Source organism: Octodon degus, unplaced genomic scaffold, assembly GCF_000260255.1.
Source record: "Octodon degus isolate 3935 unplaced genomic scaffold, OctDeg1.0 scaffold00256, whole genome shotgun sequence".
Taxonomy (NCBI): domain Eukaryota; kingdom Metazoa; phylum Chordata; class Mammalia; order Rodentia; family Octodontidae; genus Octodon; species Octodon degus.
This window is the reverse complement of record NW_004524832.1, coordinates 2,764,260-2,786,015: the sequence shown is the minus strand read 5'-3', so window position 1 is coordinate 2,786,015 and position 21,756 is coordinate 2,764,260. Positions and strand designations below refer to the sequence as shown.

General features: G+C 38.7%; 2 protein-coding genes across 3 annotated transcripts; one reads left to right on the top strand and one right to left on the bottom strand.

The window, feature by feature from the left end:
* Positions 1–4,556: 4,556 nt before the first annotated feature.
* On the top strand, positions 4,557–15,315 carry Exosc9 (exosome component 9). Of its 2 annotated transcripts, XM_023706450.1 has the most exons (13): positions 4,557–4,675; positions 4,968–5,062; positions 5,660–5,779; positions 5,895–5,997; positions 6,549–6,584; positions 7,304–7,441; positions 8,349–8,431; positions 9,764–9,896; positions 10,833–10,921; positions 11,762–11,908; positions 12,635–12,816; positions 14,614–14,692; positions 14,951–15,315. In XM_023706450.1, exons 1-13 carry the CDS (start codon positions 4,610–4,612, stop codon positions 15,030–15,032), a joined length of 1,353 nt encoding a protein of 450 aa, XP_023562218.1. In that variant the 5' UTR covers positions 4,557–4,609; the 3' UTR covers positions 15,033–15,315. The 2 variants fall into 2 exon arrangements, with proteins under 2 accessions (XP_023562218.1, XP_004646220.1); XM_004646163.3 differs by lacking the exon at positions 6,549–6,584 and having other exon boundaries at positions 14,951–15,084.
* On the bottom strand, positions 15,315–21,373 carry Ccna2 (cyclin A2). Its single transcript, XM_004646161.2, has 8 exons — positions 20,885–21,373; positions 19,885–20,128; positions 18,462–18,574; positions 17,907–18,130; positions 17,144–17,351; positions 16,386–16,499; positions 15,899–16,032; positions 15,315–15,611 (listed from the first exon to the last, which is right to left on the bottom strand). Exons 1-8 carry the CDS (start codon positions 21,095–21,097, stop codon positions 15,563–15,565), a joined length of 1,299 nt encoding a protein of 432 aa, XP_004646218.1. The 5' UTR covers positions 21,098–21,373; the 3' UTR covers positions 15,315–15,562.
* Between the last annotated feature and the right edge of the window lie 383 nt (positions 21,374–21,756).

Genomic DNA, 21,756 nt, shown 5'->3' with positions numbered 1-21,756 from the left:
CTATATCTTCTTATAATAGTACAATTTATAATGAACACAGGTATCCTCTTATAAGAAAATTTGACATAAGAAATTAGGGAGCCAATTATTCAAACAAAAGACACAAATTGGCAGAATGGATCAAGAAACAGAACCCAACTGTCATAGAATCATTCCTTTAAAAATAGCTCACCAATTAAATGTATTCCAGATCCTTCTTGCCCTAAGCAAAGATTTGGAGGAGACAAGCCAAAAATAGACAAGCCAAAAGTTTATTTGAAAAATGAGGGGTGAATAGCTAAAAGAAGAACTAGCTCTGTAGTGCAAACTTGGGTCAAACAAAAGAAAGGAGTCCAGAATATGCAGAGATTGCTAGCATGAGGATTTTTGTGGTGGTAGTTTCTTTTATGCTACGCACACTTCATGGGAGCCTACAAGAAATTTCACATATGGGGGCCTGGGAATTATTTGGCACTGTCCTGGGTTCCTATAATCTACCGGTCAAGCTTATTTTCCCAACCAGGTTTTCCACCCCCTAAATCACATACCACAATTATATGCACTGTACAAGAGAACACACTTAATTCAGAAAGAAATTTGTACAAAAAAAAAAAAAAAAATCAAAGGATGAAAAACAATATTCTATGAACAAGAAACAGAAAAAAGCAGGAATAGTTATCCTAATGCCAGATAAGGTGAATTTCAAGCTAAAATTGATTTGAAAAAAAAAAAAAAAAAGACAAAGAGCTAGGTGTGGTGATGCACACCTGAAATCCCAGCATTCGGGAGGCTGAGGCAGAAGGACTACCAAGAGTTCAAGGGCAGCCTGGACAACACAAGTCAGTTCAAGGCCAGCCTGAACTACCTAGCAACACTCTGTATCAAAAGAAAACCAAAGGAAAAAGAAAAAAAGATGAAGTCACTGCATATTTGTTAAGGGAAAAATTTAACAGAAAAAGATAACATCATAAACATACATGTATCAAACATTGGGGGCATCCAACTTTATAAAACAAACACTAATGGCCACAAAAATGAGAAATATACCATCACAATTATAATAGAGGATCTTAGTACTCCACTGTATAGTTTAATAAATAAACTAGACAAAAAAAAAAAGAACTATCAGAGTTGAACCAATCCTTTAAACACATGAACTTAACAGATATCCACAGAACATTCCATCCAAAAACAACAGAATATACTTTATTATCAGCAGCACATGGGACTTTCTCCAAAACAGACCAGATGCAAGCTCATAAAGCATGATTATGTAAATGAAAAAGAACTAAAATTACCCTATGTATATTATCAAATCATAATGCAATGAAACTAGAAATCAGCTTTTTTTTTTTTTTGTACCAGGGGTCAAATTCAGGACCTTGCACTTGCCAGTCAGGTACTTATGCTGCTGAGCCATCTCTCCAGCTTTGAAACTAGAAACCAATGGCAAAAGAAAGAACAGAAACTATGCAAACACTTGGAAATTAAATAATTCCCTCTTTAATAATCAATGGATTATTAAATCTATTATTATAGACAAAATTAGAGAAATCCTAGAATCAAATGATAATGCCAGCACAACATACTGGAACCTATCAGATATGATGGAAGCACTCCTAAAGGGGAAGTTTATAGCTATGAATGCCAAGTCAGAAAAAGAGAGAGCTTAAATAATCTGATAATGTATTTTCAGGGCCTAAAAAACAACAGAAAGAGAGGGCTTGGAAGTCTAAGCACCTGCTTGGCAAGCACAAAGACCCAGGTTTGATCCCCAGGTACCATCACTATGAGTTCAAGTTGCATAGAAAGACCCTGTAACAAATATATATGTGTGTGTGTGTGTGTGTGTGTGTGTGTGTGTTTAAAGAAGTAGGACCTTCAGGAGGTGATTAGGTCATAGGGTAAAGGCTTCATGAATGGGATTAGCCCATGTATTAGTTACATTTTCATTGCTAGGACAAAATACCACACACTTACAACTTAACAAAAGAGGGTTTACTCTGGCTCAGTGTCAAAGGTTTCAGCCCTTGGTTGGCAGTTCCACGGTGGAAACATCAAGTCTGAAGAACATGGCATAGGGAAGCTGCTGAATTCATGGCATTCAGGAGAATTTAGGGGAAAGGTTAGAGAAGAAAGGGCCAGGGGTCAAATACAGTCCTCAAGGTCAATCTGCCATGACCCATCCACACACACCTCCAAAGGCATGTTACAGATCTCCCAAGTGTCTCTCAATCCAATCAAGTTGGCAATTAGGATTAACTACCATAGTACTCTTTTACAAAACCCCAGAAAGTTCCCTCTATCTCCCAAGTGAGGACAAAACAAGAAGAGTACTGTCTATCAACTAAAAGCAAGCCCACAATAGCCACCAAATCTTCTGGTGCCTTCATCTTTTACTTTCTAGCTTTTAGAACTGTGAGAAATTTTTGTTGGCAATAAGCCACCTAATCAATGGCATTAATGTTAGAGAACCTCAGACAAAAACATTGCTGTAACTAATTACTCAAACTTAATGGCTCACAGCAAAACTAATGTGTTATCTTGCAGTTCTAGACACCAGAAATCTAAAATATATCCATAAGGTTACTTTCCTTTTGGAGACTCTAGGAGAGCCCATGCCTTTTCTGGCTCCTTAAGACCCATAATCTTTGTCTTACAACCCCTTCCTCTATCTTCAAAGCAGTGCAGCATCTCCACTGTTTTCTATTTCTGTCATTACATCTCCCTAGTCCTCTTCCTCTGCCTCATTTAAGGATTTTTATCATTCCAATGGATTGATCTGAATAATCCATTTGTCTCAGAATCCTTCATTTAATCACAATTACAAAATAACTTAACAGATTACTTAACTTAGTCACGTTTCCAGTAATTGAAACAAAGACATGTATGGGAAGGATCATTATGTTGCCTATTACTCTATTCATACATCGACCGTAGACCACAATAATTTTAAGACATGATTTCATGTGCAGAAATCTAATTGACATAGAACTCTTCTGGAACATCCTTAAACATACAATTTTAACAATAGTAAAAAGTAGCAAAAGTCCATTCTTTCCATTACCAAGCTGCCTTGCAGGAAAGAATGACTATCTCTATAAAGGCCCATTTCATTTCTCCAGAGAAACAGAAATTACTAAATGCCCACTGAAAGAGCAGACAAGATATATCTAACCAGTTCTGATGTAAAACCATACTACACACATAAATTTGTACTGTCAAAAACCTTGAATGGTCCATAATCTGCAATTTTTCTTGCTTATGAAAACCTTATCAGTTGAATAATGTAAAAACATTGCATGCCCACTTCTCTCCCTTACAATTCCTATCCTTAAACATGAGACCATCTCGCCTGTGTCTTTGCGCATTACTCCTTCTGCTTGAAACATTTTACCTTTTTGAGTCACTTCTTTCTGCAACCTCTCTGCAACTATAAAACAGTACCTCTAGTCTCCGTTAGCACTGATACACTGCGAAACTGTTCTATTTGTTTAGCTTTTGTTGCTTCCAAAGAGAATACAAATTCGTTGAAAGAAATAACGTGTCTTCCCAAACTTTCTTGGGATAGAGCAGCCTCTCTTGTTTTTTGAGTACATGGAGTGCAGGTAGTACAATTGAGACTAAACAGCACCGCTCATAGAAAATACAAAGTGGAGAAAATAAAAAACCGAATGGAGACAGTGTAGGAGCTATAGTCCCTACCACTTCTAACGCAAAATGAAACAAAATAATATTTAAATACTTCGATGATGCTTACACAATATCAGGCAGTGTTCTAAGCGTCTTATATGTATGGACTTCTTCCTCATAAAAAATACGCCCATCACCTGTCTTTTGCAGACGAATAACGTCAAGCACATAGAAGGTTAAGTAACTTGCCCCAAGTCACTGAATTAATTCCTCAGAGGCAGAGTCTGAATTTGAACACGGGTAGCTTATAGTCCTTTTAAGTACAACTTGATAGTGCCGCTCCAAAAAAAGCTCAGTGGTTGGTAGGGCGGCCCCACGAAGGTTTGTGTGGCCCGTAAAAATGTCCATGGACTTAACAGGACTGGACGGATAACAAGAAATGGACAATATATTCAACATCACTCCACGGTAGCAAGAGTACCGTCTATCGCAACACGGAATGTTCTAAATTCCGGGCAACCTCCGTCTCGGTCCAACTCGGTCTGACATTCCTCCGGCAAGAGCGTCCCCGCCCGTCGCCTCAACTCCAGTCCTCTCCCCATTCCCCGGCTCCCCGTTTGCGGCACTAGTGCTTCTCCTAGAACCCGCTCCAAACCCTCTTGGGCTCTCAAGGACACAGGTTAGTTCTCTCACCCATGAGACAGCAATACCTGCCCAGCCTCAACCCAGCTAGGACTGAGGAAGAGTAAAGGGCCCCGCTTTCCCAGGCGCGCTGCACTACATACAGAACTGGAGTTTCGCTTTCCGAAACCGGCGCCTCGAACCTTAGACGCCAAACCACGCAGGCGCCGTACCCTGCGCATGCGCACTAGCGACAGCCGGCTCCTCTCCCCCCGCCCCGCACCCTAATGACGCAGATCGTCTGCGACGCCTAGCGAGGTGGGCTCGTGGTGTTGCGGGAGGAATCCGTTGCTTCGAGCACCTATGACCCGATACCATGAAAGAAACGCCACTGTCGAACTGTGAGCGCCGCTTCCTGCTCCGCGCCATCGAAGAAAAGAAGGTAAACGGCCCCTGCAGAACTGGGCGCCGCTGGGTCGCGTCGTGAGGGCTCCCAGCGGCGCCTGGCGCGGTATCCCGACTCTGGAGGTTCCTGTGGGCCGTCGGGTCTTCTCCGTGCTCGGGTCGTCGGAGCCACTGTCAGGGCCGGCCGCCTCGGGGCCACTTTCTTTTTGGACTGGCGTAGTGAGGTGCTACTCTTCCTCCAAGTGCTCCCCACCCTCCGCCGGGGCCACAGAGTAGTTGCTCAAGAAATATTTGTGGGAGGAATAAATAAATAAATGTTTTATTTGCAGCGGCTGGATGGTAGACAGACCTACGATTACAGGAACATCAAGATCTCGTTTGGAACCGATTATGGGTGCTGTATTGTGGAGCTTGGGAAAACAAGGTAACAGGATTCGTGTTAGATTAGAATTCAGCCCAGAGCCAGGCGTGGTGGCACACGCTTGGGAGATAGCACACGGGAGGCCGGGGCAGGGGGTTGCCTCAAGTTTGAGGCCGGTCTGGTTTACTTACATCAGGGCCAGCCTGGACTGCAGAATGTAACCCTGACTCAAACAAAAAAATTCAACCAAGAGACCTTTGAAAATAAACTTTGTGACTCAACTTTTACAGAGCAGCTCAGAGATGTGGAAAGTATTTTAACAGCCAAAAATAAGTTACCCATAAATGTAAAACATTTTGAATTTGTGGTCGTGCTTTAAATTTTTAATCATAAAGATGTTTTCTGACCTTTAATGTATTTTACATATAATTTCTACCTTTTATGATGTGTCACAACACTGAGGTTGTTACTTAGAGTAAGATTAAAATTTTTTTTTTTTTTTTTGTGGAACTGGGGATTGAACTGAGGCATTTGCGCTTGCCAGGCAAGCACTTACTCTACTGAGCTATCTCCCCAGCCCCCTAAAATCTAATTGCTGTTAGATTTTCTTATTTTTAATTAAAAAAATACATTTAGTTAATTGTACTTTTATCTTTGTAGAGTTCTTGGGCAGGTGTCTTGTGAACTTGTTGCTCCAAAACTCAACAGGGCAACAGAAGGTATTCTTTTCTTCAACCTTGAACTCTCTCAGATGGCTGCTCCATCTTTTGAACCTGGCAGGTATTTAAATCTTTTTCTTAAGTTGCTTTAGCCATCAAAGAACCTAACAGCTATAAGCTGTTGTTTGAATGCCTGGTATTATTTCATGATACTGACCCGATTTCTATTTTCATAGGCAGTCAGATCTCTTGGTAAAACTGAATCGACTCCTGGAAAGATGTCTAAGAAATTCAAAGTGCATAGATACTGAATCTCTCTGTGTTGTTGCTGGTGAAAAGGTGGGGAATATTTCCAGCATTCTTAATTTTAGGATGAGGAGTGTTGGTTTGTTGGTTCCTAAGTTTATGCTTTCATTCTCAAAGCTTTACTGAATTTTCTTTTGTACTAGTTTGTGTCACTAAAAATGTTTGAGTGGACACTCTTAGAACTTTTTGCTGTCTTTCTGTGAAAGAGTGAAAAGTATAACTTAAAATAATTTTATCAATTTGTATATGTGTATATATACGTAATATATATGTGTGTGTTATATATAACTTTATTCAGAGATTATGGCTTTTTATATGACTTGTCATTTTCTTAAATTGATTCGATAGGAGCAGGTGCTATTTTCCTTTTTTATGAAGGAAGAACAGATTAAATCCTTTGATTTATAAAGCCACACAGTGAGTCAGTGATGAGTTTGTATTTAAAATTTTAGTCTCAAGAAGTTTTGCTACATGAGGATTTTAGAAATTTATTGTATGATGACTTGCCTTTTCTTTTTTTGTACTGGGGTTTCAGCTAAGGGCTTTCAGACTTTTTTAAATTTAATTTAATTTTTTTTTGGCAGAGCCGGGGATTGAACTCAGACCCTTGCGCTTACCAGGCAAGCGCTTCTTTTACTGACCTATCTCTTTGGCCCAGGGCTTTCACACTGAGCTATGCCTGAGTCCTATTTATTTTTGAGACACTAAGTTTGCCCAGGCTGGGCTCAAATTTGCAATCCTATCTCAGCCTCCTACTCCAAAAACCCTAAGATTACAGCATGTACCACTATGCACATTTGGCTAACTTTTTTACTCTGCATAAGTCATTTAGCTTTCTACACTCTGTACTTGAGTGTAGTACTTTTATTTGCAATCTTTACAAGGTTATCATAAATTTATCCTAAAGTATAAGATATGTGTTCAGACACAATTAAAAACATAATAGATATAAGATTGGATTGGTTGTAGTAGTTCCGTTTATTTCACATAGAAAAATGAGTTAACATTTCAGATACTTGTTTGGCTTCAAGTTTTGGCCATTTTTATTGATAAAGTATTAACAGCGTGTTTTAATTTCAGTTATTGTTTATGTACAGGCCGGGCATGGGGGTGAATGCCTCCTAGCACCTGGGTGGCTGAGGCAGGAGGATCAGTTTGAGTTCAAGGATAGTCTGAACTATATAGTGAGACTCTATCTCCAAATATGAAATACCATATCATACCAAACCTAATAGTATAAAATGTTTATGCACAGTGTTACTGTTTTCCTGATGAATAGCCACTGTTTGTGATATTTGTGATCAGTGAGGATTTTTTTTCATCTTAAATTCCCTTTCAGGTTTGGCAAATACGTGTGGACCTACATTTATTAAATCATGATGGAAATATTATTGATGCTGCCAGCATTGCTGCAATTGTGGCCTTGTGTCACTTCCGAAGACCTGATGTCTCTGTCCAAGGAGAAGAAGTCACACTGGTAAGCATCCATGATTTGAACCAGCATACTTTTCTATGAATGAATATCCTACGTGTACCGACAACTTATTATTAATAAAATCATGTTGCAGGGGCCGGGAAGATGGCTCAGTGGAATAAATGCTTCCTTTGCAAGTGCAAGGACCTGAGTTCAATCCCCGGTGCCAGGGAAAAAAAAAGAAAAAAATGACAGAATCTGTTTGTGAAGCATAAGCTACAATGTGGTCAGAATTGCCCTAGAAATCTCTTAAGTGTTCTTTATTGAATTGTCCGTCAATATGAAAACATCCTAGTTTGGATTTCCACATTAGTAAGAGATGACTGCTTTTTTTGTGTATTAGGTGAAATGGCTGGCTTATGTTTAGTGTTCATGATTGAAAAATACAGGAGTCTCAGTACAGTGAGGTGTTAATAACTAAAGAGGACTGCAATTCACCAGATTCATTAGGACTTTTATTCATTAGGCAAAATATATGCCAGAATTCTTCCAGAAATACTTGAGGGGCTTGATAATACATGTCACTAGGCTCAACTTCCAGAGCAGAAGAGGCAGGACCCAAGGGTTTTACTTCTCAGAATCACTGGGTGATGCTGATGGTGCTGGTCCAGAGACCACATTTTAACATTGATCTATGGTGATTGTTGCCTGTATGTTTTACTTAATGTTATACGCTAAGAGTAGATTTTTTTTTTTTTTTAAGAGTAGATTTTATGGGCTATAAATTGTACCTCAAAGGTTTTGAAAAATACATACTGTTTTGGGAACCATTAAATGTCAGAGTTAACAGGTGATTTTAAAATTTTTAGGTACTCTGAAAATTAAAGGAATTTCATTTTTTGATTCACTAGATTTTTTTTATATTCAAAAATTAGTGACTGTCAATAATGAACCTTTTCTTTTGAAATAGTACACACCTGAAGAGCGTGATCCTGTAGCATTAAGCATCCACCACATGCCGATTTGTGTCAGTTTTGCCTTCTTTCAACAAGGGTAAGTCTTATCTTGTCCTGGGCTAAAATGATAAATGCAGCTAGAAATCTTATTACTCTAACTCACAAGTGTCATAGATGAGTGAATGAATGAATCTCTCATTTAATAGTAAAGTACCACATGAGGTGGAGTGAAGGTGAAAAAGAATCAGTGTGTAATGTACATGTATAGATTTCCTCCAATGAATGTAGTCATTATGTAATATAGACGTGTACTAATAAACATTTGATATAAAAGATTAAAGTATCTTATATTTCTTTGTAAGGGCATTAGATGGCAAAAAACTTTCTCAATAGAAATGACAAAGCTCTTCTATAATTATTTTTGGTCATATGTTGCTTTTCATGCTATAATTTTGAATTTACTGTGTCACCTTTTTAGTGACTCATAGATATTAATAAAATCACATGTGAGGCTCTAATTTGGGGAAATAATAAAAATTACTGTGAATTAGTGCAAGACATATACTTAAGCATATTACAAGAGTGCAGTAGTTCTAGCAGTAGGTTACAGTGAAGAATGATTTGCAAATGGGGGAAAATCTTGGCTTCCTTCAGCTGTGTGCTAGTTTCTGTATAGTTCATTTCTTTATCCTCTTGCAGCAGAAAACTAGTAGTCTTTTCAGTCTGTATAATGAATCATTAAGTGCAAGTTAACACCTAAATCTTCAGAAACAAAAAAGAGATATACTTTATTGATAAACTAAGTTCTATCTATAAGAACTAGAGAAAATATTTTAGTCATTGTAGTGTAGAATTTTATTACAGGGAAATAGAATAAATAGCATTGCCTAATAGAAATTAAATGTAAGCCATATAAATAATTTTAAATTTTCTAGTAATCTTATTAAAAGGTAAAAAGAAATAGGTAACATTAAATTTGCTATACTTAATATAAAGATATATTCAGTGGCTTAATATTATTCGTATTATACACCCAAATTCTCTATGATGAATATGATCATCATGTAAAACATAAATAAAATTCTTAATGTTAATTCTACATTCTTTCATTTCCACTGATCTTTGAAATCTAGTATTGTACCTACTAAGTTTGCAGTAATCACATTTCAAGGGCTCCATACCTGTATATGACTATTGGCAAATGTATTGAATATTGCGGAAATAGTAATTTTTTAAGGTGCAATTTGCAGAACCTAGACAAACAGTATGTAACAGTAAGTTTTAACTCTCTATTACAGTGACTCACATCCACAGGCGTGGGCCTTCACTGTGTTCATTTATTGATCTCATTTTTTAAAAAATCCATTGTCCTAAAAACGACAAGCATTCTGCTTAAGATTTGTGCAGGACCATTTAATACTCATTTCAGAACATACTTACTGGTGGATCCCAATGAACGAGAAGAACGTGTGATGGATGGCTTGCTGGTAATTGCCATGAACAAGCACCGAGAGATCTGCACCATCCAGTCCAGTGGTGGAATAATGCTACTAAAAGATCAAGTTAGTGCTTTAATGCCTTTTAAAGAATAGATCTCTCTTTAGAAGCTTTTCATCTTTTAACCAGAAGCCAATGAAGGTTGTTTTGATTCCAGGTTGGGTTAGTGCCTGGTTTCAGTACAATCATTACATTCTGTTGACCGGCAGCTATAAGATCTTTTCCCTCTTCTCACTGCTGCCTGGTCTGGCCCTTCAGCTATAGGAATACTATTTTTCTTTGAGTGAACAATGATAGATAACCATTTTTAAAAAAAATAGAAATCCGGTTAAACAATAGTTTTAGAATTCGGGTACAGCTACCAGTGGTTCTCAAACCCACCTATCAGATTCACATGGAAGTTTTAAGGAAATAAGAATGTCATATAGCATATAGTATTTATCTGGTTAACAGCAAAGGAGCACCTTAGTTCACATTTTAGCTCTGCCTTATACTGACTTTATATAAATGATTTCATAATCTAAAATAGGGAATGACATTACCAACACTTTCTGCCTAGGACATCTATCTGTCTGTCTATCAATAAACAGTTCCGCTACCATCATAATTAGCATTAGTGTCACAGCCACTACCCAGATTCCTGTTTCTGTAGTTTATTGACAAGAAAGGAAATTAGTGCTTCCCTGAACATATCTGTGTGTCCATGACCTCTTCCATGGGATCTCGTTTTTGAGTCTGTTCCCTTAATTGGATATTCCTTCAGACTTTTTATAAGAACTCTAGCATCATGTCTTAATTTGATTTTACAATTTTTTTTTGATGGTACTGGGAATCTAACTCAGGATCTTGGCCTGACCAGGCAGGTGCTATGCCACTGAGCCTTATCCCCAACCCTTATTTTTGTATTTGAAAAAGAGGGGTAAAAAAAATAATTTCATTAGAGAAAGCCATTTTGTTTGTGGTTGTTTGTTGTCCTTAACACAATTCACATTTACAAATAGGTTTTGAGATGCAGTAAAATAGCTGGTGTGAAAGTAGCAGAAATTACAGAGCTTATACAGAAAGCTTTGGAAAATGACCAGAAAGTGAGGTAAGTTTTTCAAAACTAAGTGGTCTTTTTATATCTATCAATAAACAGTTTCCGCTTACTAAGGACTTTTCTTACATAAGAGCAACCCATGTGATTCTTTTTTTTTGAGACAGGTCTTGCTATGTGATTTTTTTTTTTTTTTTTTTTTCATGGTACTGGGGATCAAACTCAAGACCTTGTGCTTGCCAGGCACGCACCTCGGCCACTGAGCTGTATCTCTAGCCCCGTGCTATATCGTGTAGGATGGTTCCAAACTATGTAGCCCAGGCCAGCTTTGAACTCCCAATAGTCCTCCTGCCTCAGCTTCTCCGAGTGCTAAGGTTATAGTTATGTACCACTATACCCAGTCATGATTGTCATATTTGGTCTGTATTTATTAAATCTCCTTTGTAAATGTGTTTTAAAGAGTTGAGTAGTCTGTTTTATTCCAGTGTAAACATAACTTGTATTGAAAATCCACGTAAGTTTTTTCTTTAAAAAGTTAACATTTTGTATCTAGTAAAGATAAACAGGTTGATTCCCATTTCATACTGTGTGATCTGAAGCAAGATACATAATGTAGTGACCAGTGTCCTTTTCTGTCATATACAAGGGTAATGCTATTCTCAGAGGGGTGATTTGTGGATTAGAGAATGTACATACTTCTAAGCATCTAGCACATGCCTAACACATAGTTCAGTAAAATTTCTCCTGATAGGGATAATAAATTGGTGGGGTTGTTAGTCAGATAAACTATTTGATATTCCTCACTCAGCAAAGGCTAATTTTTTTCCCCTTTCCTGTCTTTTCTCTCATGTCATCATCCCACTTCTTCAAAAACTAACCAAACCTCACATACAGGAAAGAAGGTGGAAAGTTTGGCTTTGCAGAATCTATAGCAAATCAAAGGATCACAACATTTAAAATGGAAAAAGCCCCCATTGACACTTCTGATGTCGAGGAAAAAGCAGAAGAAATCATTGCTGAAGCTGAACCTCCTTCAGAAGTGTATCTTTATTCGGTGATCTTTGTAGTAACAAGATTTGTAACACTTTGGGCTTTATTAAAGCTGTATGTGCACACTGACATTTGTTTTCTGAAATATGTTAAACACTTGAAAACTTAATGATATGAGCCATATTAAGTTGATGGTGTCATGCTAAGTTTCTGTCAGTTACACTGCAAAAATGAGAAAATTATTTTAAGAACCCGTTAGGAGCAGAGGATATAGATGAGAAGAGCATCTGCCTACAGCAGTAGTGGCAAGCTTGTGGCACACTTGCAGCATCAGGCTATCGTCAAAAGCTCCAGAAAGTTTCTGTAGCATGTGCAAGGCCCCAGGTTTAATTTACCACAGCAAAGAAACAAAGTGCACAGCATTTTTACTAACATTAATAGCATGGTGAAAGACTATACACTGTAATACATTGCTGTATTTTTGTGATGGTGAGTAACAAATCTAGGGCATGTGTGCTAGAAGCAATCTACCATTGAGTGCTGCTTCCAGCCCCACTACCATACTCAAAATTATTCATAATTTGTTACTATAGCTAGAATATCGAGGGCCTGTTATGTTACATGGTGTTTATAAACTCGTTTTGAGATTTTTTCATCCAATAGCCTTCCATAGTATAGCTCTTCCCATTTTTCTTATTTTTTCCTTGAGAAATTGAACATTTGAGTCAGTCTTACCAGGTAGCAATGCTTATTCTTCAGTTTTCTTAACTTGTTAAGTGTTTCTAAACCTGTTCTCTGGACCTCTGGAACTGCCCAGATTGGAGAGGGAGTAGAAAACTCCTGGGGTGATCTTGAAGACTCTGAGAAAGATGAAGATGAAGGTGGCAGTGATGAAGCTGTCATTCTTGACAAGATGAAAATGGACACTGGAGTAGAAGTTTCTGATATTGGAAGCCAAGGTAAGTGATTTGTAGCTTTTAGGTGATCTGTTGGTCTATAAAGTGTATGTACAGATAGTGTATATTAACTACATATGGATAAACAATTATAAATATTAACACACCTACATATAGGGACATGCTTTTCCTTTTTAGGAGGGGCTGTTTTGTAATTGAAATTTCAACTAAGACTAAATTTCAACTAAATAAGACTCATGACTTTTGTACTATGAAACATTCTTTACATTGTCCACTACAGTAGCCACAACCCTTGTGTAGCTGTTAAGCATCTGACTTAGGTGTCTAAGAAACTGAATTTTGGTATAAAATTAACTACGTGAGGCAAGTGGCTACCATATTGTAGTACAGATTTGGAACTCACAGAATGCCAGTTCTGCTTGGCTGGGCTATACAATAAAACCATGAATTGCTTTTTATAGTATAAATATTACCTTGATCCTAGAACTAGTCTGGCAGATATACTTACTAGGCTTGCTGTGTTAAAGAATGCTCATAGGCCTGCCTTCATCGGAAGAAAATTATCGCTGATGAATATTATGGAGAGCCTACTGGTTACTGAAATTAGGCAAATATGTGAAGAAAAAAAAAATCACCTTTTTATTTGAATCTCATTACTCCAGAACTTTAGTGTGTATAAATATATATATTCCTTACTACCCATATATATTCATTATATAAGAATATATATCCTTATCCATATATATTCATTATATGGGTAAGGAAATAAGTTTCTTCAACACAGGGACCTGCCTTTAGAAGTTTTTCCATGTCATGGAAAAATTTTTACATTGGCCGTATTATTTTACAACTGTGGTTTCTGTATCATTGAGTGGACCTCCTTAGTTTAACCATTCCCATACTGATGAATATGTTTTCTGCATTTCTTCTAGAGTCCTTATGTTTACATGCATCTTTGATTAACATAATAATTAGACATTGTTAATTAAGTTAATAGGAATTGTTTCTGGTTTGAAAGATAATTCTTTCAATCAAATTAATGAAAAGTAGACCTAAGATAACTGGGAGGATGGAGCAGGTAAAGCCTTTCTAAATGTAAGCAAACTGAAAGACAATGAATCAACTGGGAAAAGGGTTAATTCACATTATAGCACATATGTACACACAAACGTATATAGGTACCTACAAGAGGGGCTAAGTGTTGTGTATTGTTGAAGAAAATGAGCAAAATATATGAGTTATAAAATGGAAATGACCGTTAATATCAGCTTTCTTCATTGTCAGCCATGGCAATAAAAGAAATCAAAGGGAAAAAATTGGCGTTTTTTTTTTTTTTAAACTGTGTTAGTATTAAAATCAGCATTCATAAATGTCTATGAGGAATGGATTTTTCATTTACTGTTTCTGATGGTTCTGATTGTGTATCAAAATAGCACAGATTAGCTTCATTTAGCTCAGTTACTTTAAGTGGCTGCTTCAACAAAGCAGTCAGGCTCAGGTTGCTGTGGTTTGATCCCCTGAAGGTATTTCGGAGCAAAAAAAAAAAAACAAGAATCCTCAAATCAACTCTATAAAATTACTATATATTTTCCCCTAACTTGTCTATTACAATATGTGCCAAGTACAATTTAAGGGTAATTTTGTACTCAAGAGTTTCTCCAGAGCTCCAGGGCCACTTCAGCAGAGAAAGTTTGGAAAGAACAAAGTGCATGTATTTGTAAGTTGCTAGAATAACTTGGGCTGTTAGCATAGAAATGGTTGCTTTAGAACCTGAAATTTATTTTATTTCTAAAATAAATTCATGTGGAAATTTTATATTACTTATGTTGCTTTTCTTAGATGCCCCAATAGTACTCTCAGATAGTGAAGAAGAAGAAATGATCATTTTAGAACCTGACAAGAACCCAAAGAAAATAAGGTAACAATTCCTAGTTCATTATATATTTTATATATATTTGGACTCTTCTATAGAAAGATTTACCCCTTTCACTATAAATTCAACTATTCTGTTTCACCTTATGCTTAAAAAATAAGGGCACGCAACTTGATAAAACAGGTCTTTCAAAATTATTGTTTTTATTCTCGTAACTGCCACATTGCATGTTCTATAAAAAAAACTTATTATTTCATTTATCCAGCATGCTATCAGTGAACTGTTAATTTACTTTATTCACAGCACACAGACCAGTGCAAAACAAGAAAAAGCACCAATTAAAAAGCCAGTGAAAAGGAGAAAAAAGAAGAGAACTGCCAACTAAAGCTAACATAGTTCTGTTTGTGTATATAAAACTATTAAAAAGATATTTATTCAGTGTTAATAATGCACAGCATATGTTTTATTCACAAGTTCACAAGTCCATTAAATTGAGTTTTGGGGGCTTTAAGTGTTGTATTTTAAAATTAACCTGGGAAATGTTTTGTGTGTCAGTTTTCACAAAAGCTTTCCAACCCATCTGTAGCCTCAAAACCTTAATGGTTTAAATAACATTTTCTGTTGTACTGTACAATAACCTATAAATCAAGTTAACTTTTCCACAGAAAAAGATTTCCAAATGTGTTTATTAATTCTTGTCCTGATAGCTGGCATCATTAATACTTTACCCACTTAAAATTAGTCAAATATCTAAGTAGATACATGTACAAAAGATATACAAATTAAAACCATTTAAAAACGGATAGCATAATTTGTCCTTGGCCATAACTTCTATATTCAGAAATGATTGTGAAATTAAAACCTAAAGTAAAAACTGTACACCATTTACTCCGAGGAATTGAACAAGGGCAGTCTTCACACATTTAGTGTCTCTGGGGGGTTGAGGAGAGAAACACCGTGATACCTATAAAGAGGGGGAAAAAAAAAATCCACTTTTACTAAACATTGATGTGATGGAGATCTTACAATAGTAATACATGCACTGGAAAGTAAATGCTATTTCTTAGGTTTTTCGAATCATTGCTGATTTTAAACATGTATGCAGCTCCCCACACAAGGAAAGGTAAACTATAGCCTTCTCCAAACACATGACCTGTTAAAAGAACACTTTCTTAGTCTGATAGATTAGTGTAGCCTTTAATAAGTTTCGAAAGCATATTCTTATGTGCAGCATCTCTAGTCAAGTCTTACTTTGAATTTTTGTATTTCTCTCTTATTGACTGTTGCGCATGCTGTGGTGCTCTGAGGTAGGTCTGGTGTAGGTCCAAGAGACAAGGCTTAAGACTCTCCAGGGTATATCCAGTCTTTCGAACTAATGATTCAGGCTACAAAGGGAGTAAAAAACTAATGAGTTGTTTGGTTAGTAACAGTACAGTAGACACTAATTAACAGCTGGTTCACAAATCTTTGACAGACAACTGACATCTCATTTTCTGAGGCCACTGTTGCATGTTTAATGCTGACTTTCATTTTTATTGCTTTCCCTGCCAACAGATCAGATGGGGCAAATTCGTTAGGTGCACCTTTCAAGTCCCAAGTTTCAGCAGGTTAAGATGTCTCAAATGGTGTGCATAACTGAGCAAGTTAAGATCTAGGTAGCCATCAGCTCTGTGGGACAATTGTGAACTTCTCAGTACCAGCATTTAGTCTTAAGGTTGGCGTGAAGACTAATACATACCCAGCTTTGTCCTGTGACTGTGTAGAGTGCTAAATGAAAGGCCGCTCCAGCGATAATTGATGGCAAATACTTCAAGTATGGGTCAGCATCTATCAAACTTAATTCTCCCAAAAACTGCAATGAAAAACATCCAGGATCAAGAGCTCTAGAATGCAAATCTCAAATCTTTGCCTTCTGATAGTTTTTTTCTGTAGACTGTAGTAACCCTGGACAAAATATTCTACAGCCTTATCTTTTAGCTATACCTACTGTAGTATTTTAATGCTTTGCTCCAGTCTCCTACACTTTCCCTCTTTGAAAACAAACTATCTCCCCCAAAACTTCACCCTTAAGCCACTCCTCTCATACCCATATGATCATCTCTTGGTATCCATAGAAAAACCTCTCCAGGAACCAAAGTGCACACCCAAGTCCATTATGGGACGTACTCTCTGCAGATAGCTTACATCTTCCTGTATACTTCAAATCCTCAATATTACTTACAATACCTAATAAATATAGAAGCTCTACTGAGAGAACAAGGAAATGTCTATACATGTGCAGTATAGGTGCAAGTTTTTTACTCAATACTTTCAACCTGTGGTTGAGTCCATAATGCAGAACCCACAGATAAGGAGGCCAACTGTGTGTAGGCTTTCTGTTCCCCACAGTACAATATTCATTTGTCCCTGGATTACTGAATCTCTTGAGCAAAGCTATACTAATGAAACAAGAGCTTGCTCCTAATAAGAATCTCCAACAAAATGAAAATACCTTACCATTGCCAAGCTTTCAACTTTGCAGTTTGCAGGCTGCTGATGCAGAAAGTACTGGGTAAGAAACTGATTTACTGTTGGTGCAGCTAAGTCAAAAGCAAGGACTTTCAAAACTAAATGTTCCATTCTTAGAACTTGTTTCTTCGAGTAAGTATCATCTGTAATGTACACAAATTCTGCTACTTCTGGGGGGTATATTTCTTCAAACTTTCTAAAATGCAAAAGGTTTTAAACAGTAAGTCCTTCTAAAAGGTAAACAGCAAGGTTTCTTATCCAAATTCTGAAATCCCATTAGTAGAATGTATGGATTCTAAAACTCAGTCTACCGAATGCATTTTCACTGCAGCTGGACCATCATTTCTAGTGGCTGAAATTTAGGGAACACACGTCTAAGGAAATTAAACATGTTCCTTTTAAATCTTTGTTTTCATGTCCCAAAGAGGAGAACATTGCTTATGTGCCAGATAGCACTTCATACAGAAGAAACCAGACTTTTACAATGTGGTCTAGTCAGTTACTAAAATATAGCTAGTCTCTGTTCAAAGCACCCTGAAATCTAGATTTTAGGAAGATCAGCGTTCTGGATTAGAAAACTGTTTTTTCAACTTCTGCCAAATATCTCCAAATTAGAGCCTCTTTGCCCCATGATTCTGCTGCTTCTGGGCATGTGCATTTCTGTGTAGTATGTTGAAGTGTTATAATTTTTAAAAAGTCAATCTCTATAGAGAAGAATAGCAATGAACCCAATGAACCAAGCTGGACTTACGAGGCTAGCAGCATAGCAGCAGTGCCCACAAGCTGAAGCTTTCCTCTCAGCACAGACATTGAAGAAAGGAACCTATCGATGTAGTTCACAGCCAAATGCAGGGTCTCATTCTGCAGTTTGTATTCCTCTCCCACTTCAACTAACCAGTCCACAAGGATAGCCCTCATGCTGTTAGTGATGTCTGGCTGCTTCCTCATGTAGCCTACCTTAGGTTTACATTTAAGCTGTTGAGAAAAGTTTAGGAGTGTTAAAATTGTAAGTACATGATTTTACCATAAACAAAGATGTTACCATGAAGAAGTATTACATTAAGAGTAAGTTGCTAGTAATTTAAAATTTTAAAACATTACAGAGAGGCATGGTGGCACATGCCTGTAATTCCAGCACTGTAGGAAGCTAAAGCTGGAGAATTTCAAGTTCAAATGCACCCAGGACTAGGGATATAGCTCAGTGCAAAGGCCTGTGCATCAATTGCCAGTATCTCAAGTATAAACAAAAATATTCTCCAAATTACATTTAATTAAATATATAAACTGAAATCAAGAGCGCCTTTACCTCCATTTCCCTAAGGTATGTGTGAATATCTTCATGGTAGTCTGGTACTTCATTCACACTCACTGGCTTTTCCTCTTCTAATACAACTGACATGTCCATAGCATGTGGTGAATCTGGGACAGTTGAAAAGTTAGGATCAAATTAACTATTTAACTTTTTATTTTACACAATGTCTGCCCTTGTAAGGAATCCAACATTACTAAAGCACTTAATTGATCCAACTAAAAGACTGCTCATGACAAAGTGCACATAATATCTGACTCTGTTCATATAGCTTTAGAATATTTTTTTTTTTTTTTTTTACAGAACCAGGGATTGAACTCAGACCCTTGCGCTTATTCTACTGAGCCATCTCCCCGGCCCCTAGAATAATTTTAGAAAAAGAATTACCAATAGACTAAGCAGAGGGTGGGGTGTTATAAGAGCAGATGGTACAATGGTTCTCAGGACCAAGAACTCAACATCCAAGTTTTGAGACAGTTATCTAAGATTTGCCCTGACACACTGCAGACCTCATGGTATGACATATTCAAAGCACAGTTAGACAATAGCTGGGATCAAGTTACACAGTTTCTAATAACAAGTGTTAATATTCAGGTTTTTATGAGGTTCAAACAGATTAACACTATAATCAATAAGTGACTCAGTTTTTATAAATTATCTTTTGAAACAAAAATTTTTTCCCACTTTACTCATTTTCATGTTAAAAACTTCTTGCAAAATTTGATGGACTTGGGGTATAGCCCAGTGGCACAGCACTTTTCTACCATCCATTAGGCTGTAGGTTCAACCCCCAGCACAAAAATATATTAAGTATTGTCTTACAAAATTTAAATAAATTTCAAAATATCTTCTTGCCCCAACCCACTGGCCAATCAGTGAAACTAAAATTGAACTGGACTGGATGCAGTGAGCTATCCTGTGATGCAATAGCTCTATGGTAAAGAAACAGTACAAACTGCAGATCTGTCTTCAGCTACAAATGGGTGAGGGCAAATCGACATCTTCTGACTTGCCGTCAGACTCACTTTCTGGCATCACACAATATACTCAAACTTTACAGAAAGAGATGTTGGTTTTCACAGCACATAAGACCCTGCTCTACCTGTACTCTCTGAAGTGGAGGTAAGAGGCCAGTTTTAGGAATACAAGCAAACATTTATTTGTGGAACAGATTAAGCATTCAAGATCTAATCACAGCAGTCCTGGCAGAGTGCCAGATTAGGAGTTGGTACTTTTGTAGGTCACTAGGTCAAGTGTTAGCAGTGACATCTAAAATATATTACGCTCATCCTAAGCCTATTAAGAGTAAAACTAACTCACTGTTATCATAATAAGCAGGTAAAGCAATGTCTCAACATGCAAAACATTAACCTCATCAAGTAAGTATAATAATTTGATAAAGATTTTCTTTAACACTTACCAAAACTACCATCCATTGGATAATCGAGAGGTACCAGTGGTTTTCTGGGTCCAGGTAAAGCAACAGCTGCATTAAAAGCCAGGACATCTTCACATTCTGGCTTTGTAGATTCTGGTGGCCTCTTCTGAGTGTCTTCTGCTTCATCCACGTGGATGGTGAAGGCGGGCGGTTTACTATTTGCTTTCCAAGGCGGCAAGGCAGCAATGTTCTCATCATTGACAGGAAGATCTTTAAGAGGTGCAACCTAAAGGAAAATTACTTAGGCTTTCAACTTAGTAAATGCAGCTTGTCTTCTTCCCCTTAGGGGTCTAAGCCTTTGCTTTACTTTCAACTTATCAGAAAAATTAAACTTTCTGAAACAAATATCCAGTAATAGTTTTGACCAATCAAGCCGATGCTTCAATTTTTCACAGGCATTCCTACAAAGACTAAATAGAACTAGGTGGAATTATAATCAAGGGTGGCTGTCAAAAATTTGTTCAGGAAAAGGCACGGGGGGGAAAATATTGTTTCACCACTTTCGCCCCAGGGTGGAGCAACAGAGCAAATCTGGCTAAAATGGCGGAATTTGCCAAAAGTCAATTATTTTTCACATTTTCTCAAGTAGAAGTAATCTCTTAAGCAGACTGAAGAGAGCCAGGTTCCGGGGGCAGAGCTTGGCGTTTCAAAGTGGAGGGAAAGGCATAGAGCGAAGACGCCAAACACGACTCATGTTTAAGACTTACTCTCACCCCATCCATTATGCACACAGAACGATACCTTCGACACAACAGATTGGCAGCACAAGCAGTGCCAGCAGGGTCTGTAATACTAATAATGGAAATAAACTACAGCCGCATCCTACAAACTACAAAAACCAGGAACCGAGTAGCCTCCAAATCCAAGCCCCCTTAAAAAAAAAAAAAGCCAGACAACGTTTCCCACCCGCTCCTGTGTGCCCGCTTAGTCCATGCACATCTCGCGCTTAAGCGACTCCTATTGCTGAATCTCCTTCACTTACCCGCCGCGTCTTGAGCCTCTGCTGCGGAGCCGCACACCGCGAATTCCCGGTCTTCAGCACCGCCTGCTCGGCCTGCGATCGCGGCTGCTGGGCGGGCGCCGCCTTCTCCGGGTTGATGTTCTCCTGGTCCTCAAGGGGCCCCGCCTGCTGCAGTGTTCGCAGGGCCGAGCTCGCCTCGCGGGCCGCAGGCTTTGGCGCGGAGCTGCCCAACATCGCTGCTCCCGGGGGCGGGCGGCGGGATCGGCCCGCGGCGCCAAGCAGCGTGCACTCCGCCCCGCGACCGGTCACGTCGACCTCGCGGAGGAACGCTCCAGCCGGCGCGCCGCCACACCCCGAGCCAGCCTGCCCGCCGCCCGCTCCCCCGGCTCGGGCCCGTGCCGGATCGAGAAGGCCGCCACGTACGGAGGCAGGCACAGAGCGCAGCGGAATGCAAAACACGTCCGGAGAAGTGGAGAGCAACCCGCCCGGGCCGCGACTGTTCTTGCAGTTCAAGTAGCCCGCGACTATTGAAATAGACCAATCAGAGCCGCCGCAGCTCCTGACGTCACTGCTGCGACGCGCCCGCGGGCCAGGGAAGGCGGCCGAAGAGGCAGGGAGCAGGGGCGGTGAGCTGCGGCGGGAGCAAAAACGCCTGCGCCGGCGGAAAGGCGGGCGGGCGGGCGGTGCCTCGCGCCGCGCGTCTTTAAACTGAGCTACTGACCGGTCCCGGGCGGGGCTCGGGGCTGCAGCGGATGCTCACCCTTTGAGTACAAATGGAATTAAACTTCAGTAACTTAGTGGGCCGCCCCGCCATCGGGGTTTGGGGCCGCTACTTAGGCTGGGGACGCAAGGCCGCTGCTGGAGTGATGTGTCCATACAGCATATGGCTATTA

Bases quoted from the DNA above. Each gene is read 5' to 3' on its own strand.
- Exosc9 (XM_023706450.1), top strand. From the start codon at position 4,610: ATGAAAGAAACGCCACTGTCGAACTGTGAGCGCCGCTTCCTGCTCCGC. The intron at 9,897-10,832 runs GTTAGTGCTTTA...ATTTACAAATAG, and splicing joins TAATGCTACTAAAAGATCAA to GTTTTGAGATGCAGTAAAAT. The intron at 11,909-12,634 runs GTATCTTTATTC...TAACTTGTTAAG, and splicing joins GCTGAACCTCCTTCAGAAGT to TGTTTCTAAACCTGTTCTCT.
- Ccna2 (XM_004646161.2), bottom strand. From the start codon at position 21,097: ATGTTGGGCAGCTCCGCGCCAAAGCCTGCGGCCCGCGAGGCGAGCTCG. The intron at 20,129-20,884 runs GTAAGTGAAGGA...ATTTTCCTTTAG, and splicing joins AGAGGCTCAAGACGCGGCGG to GTTGCACCTCTTAAAGATCT. The intron at 18,131-18,461 runs GTAAAGGCGCTC...TTTTCTCAACAG, and splicing joins CATACCTTAGGGAAATGGAG to CTTAAATGTAAACCTAAGGT.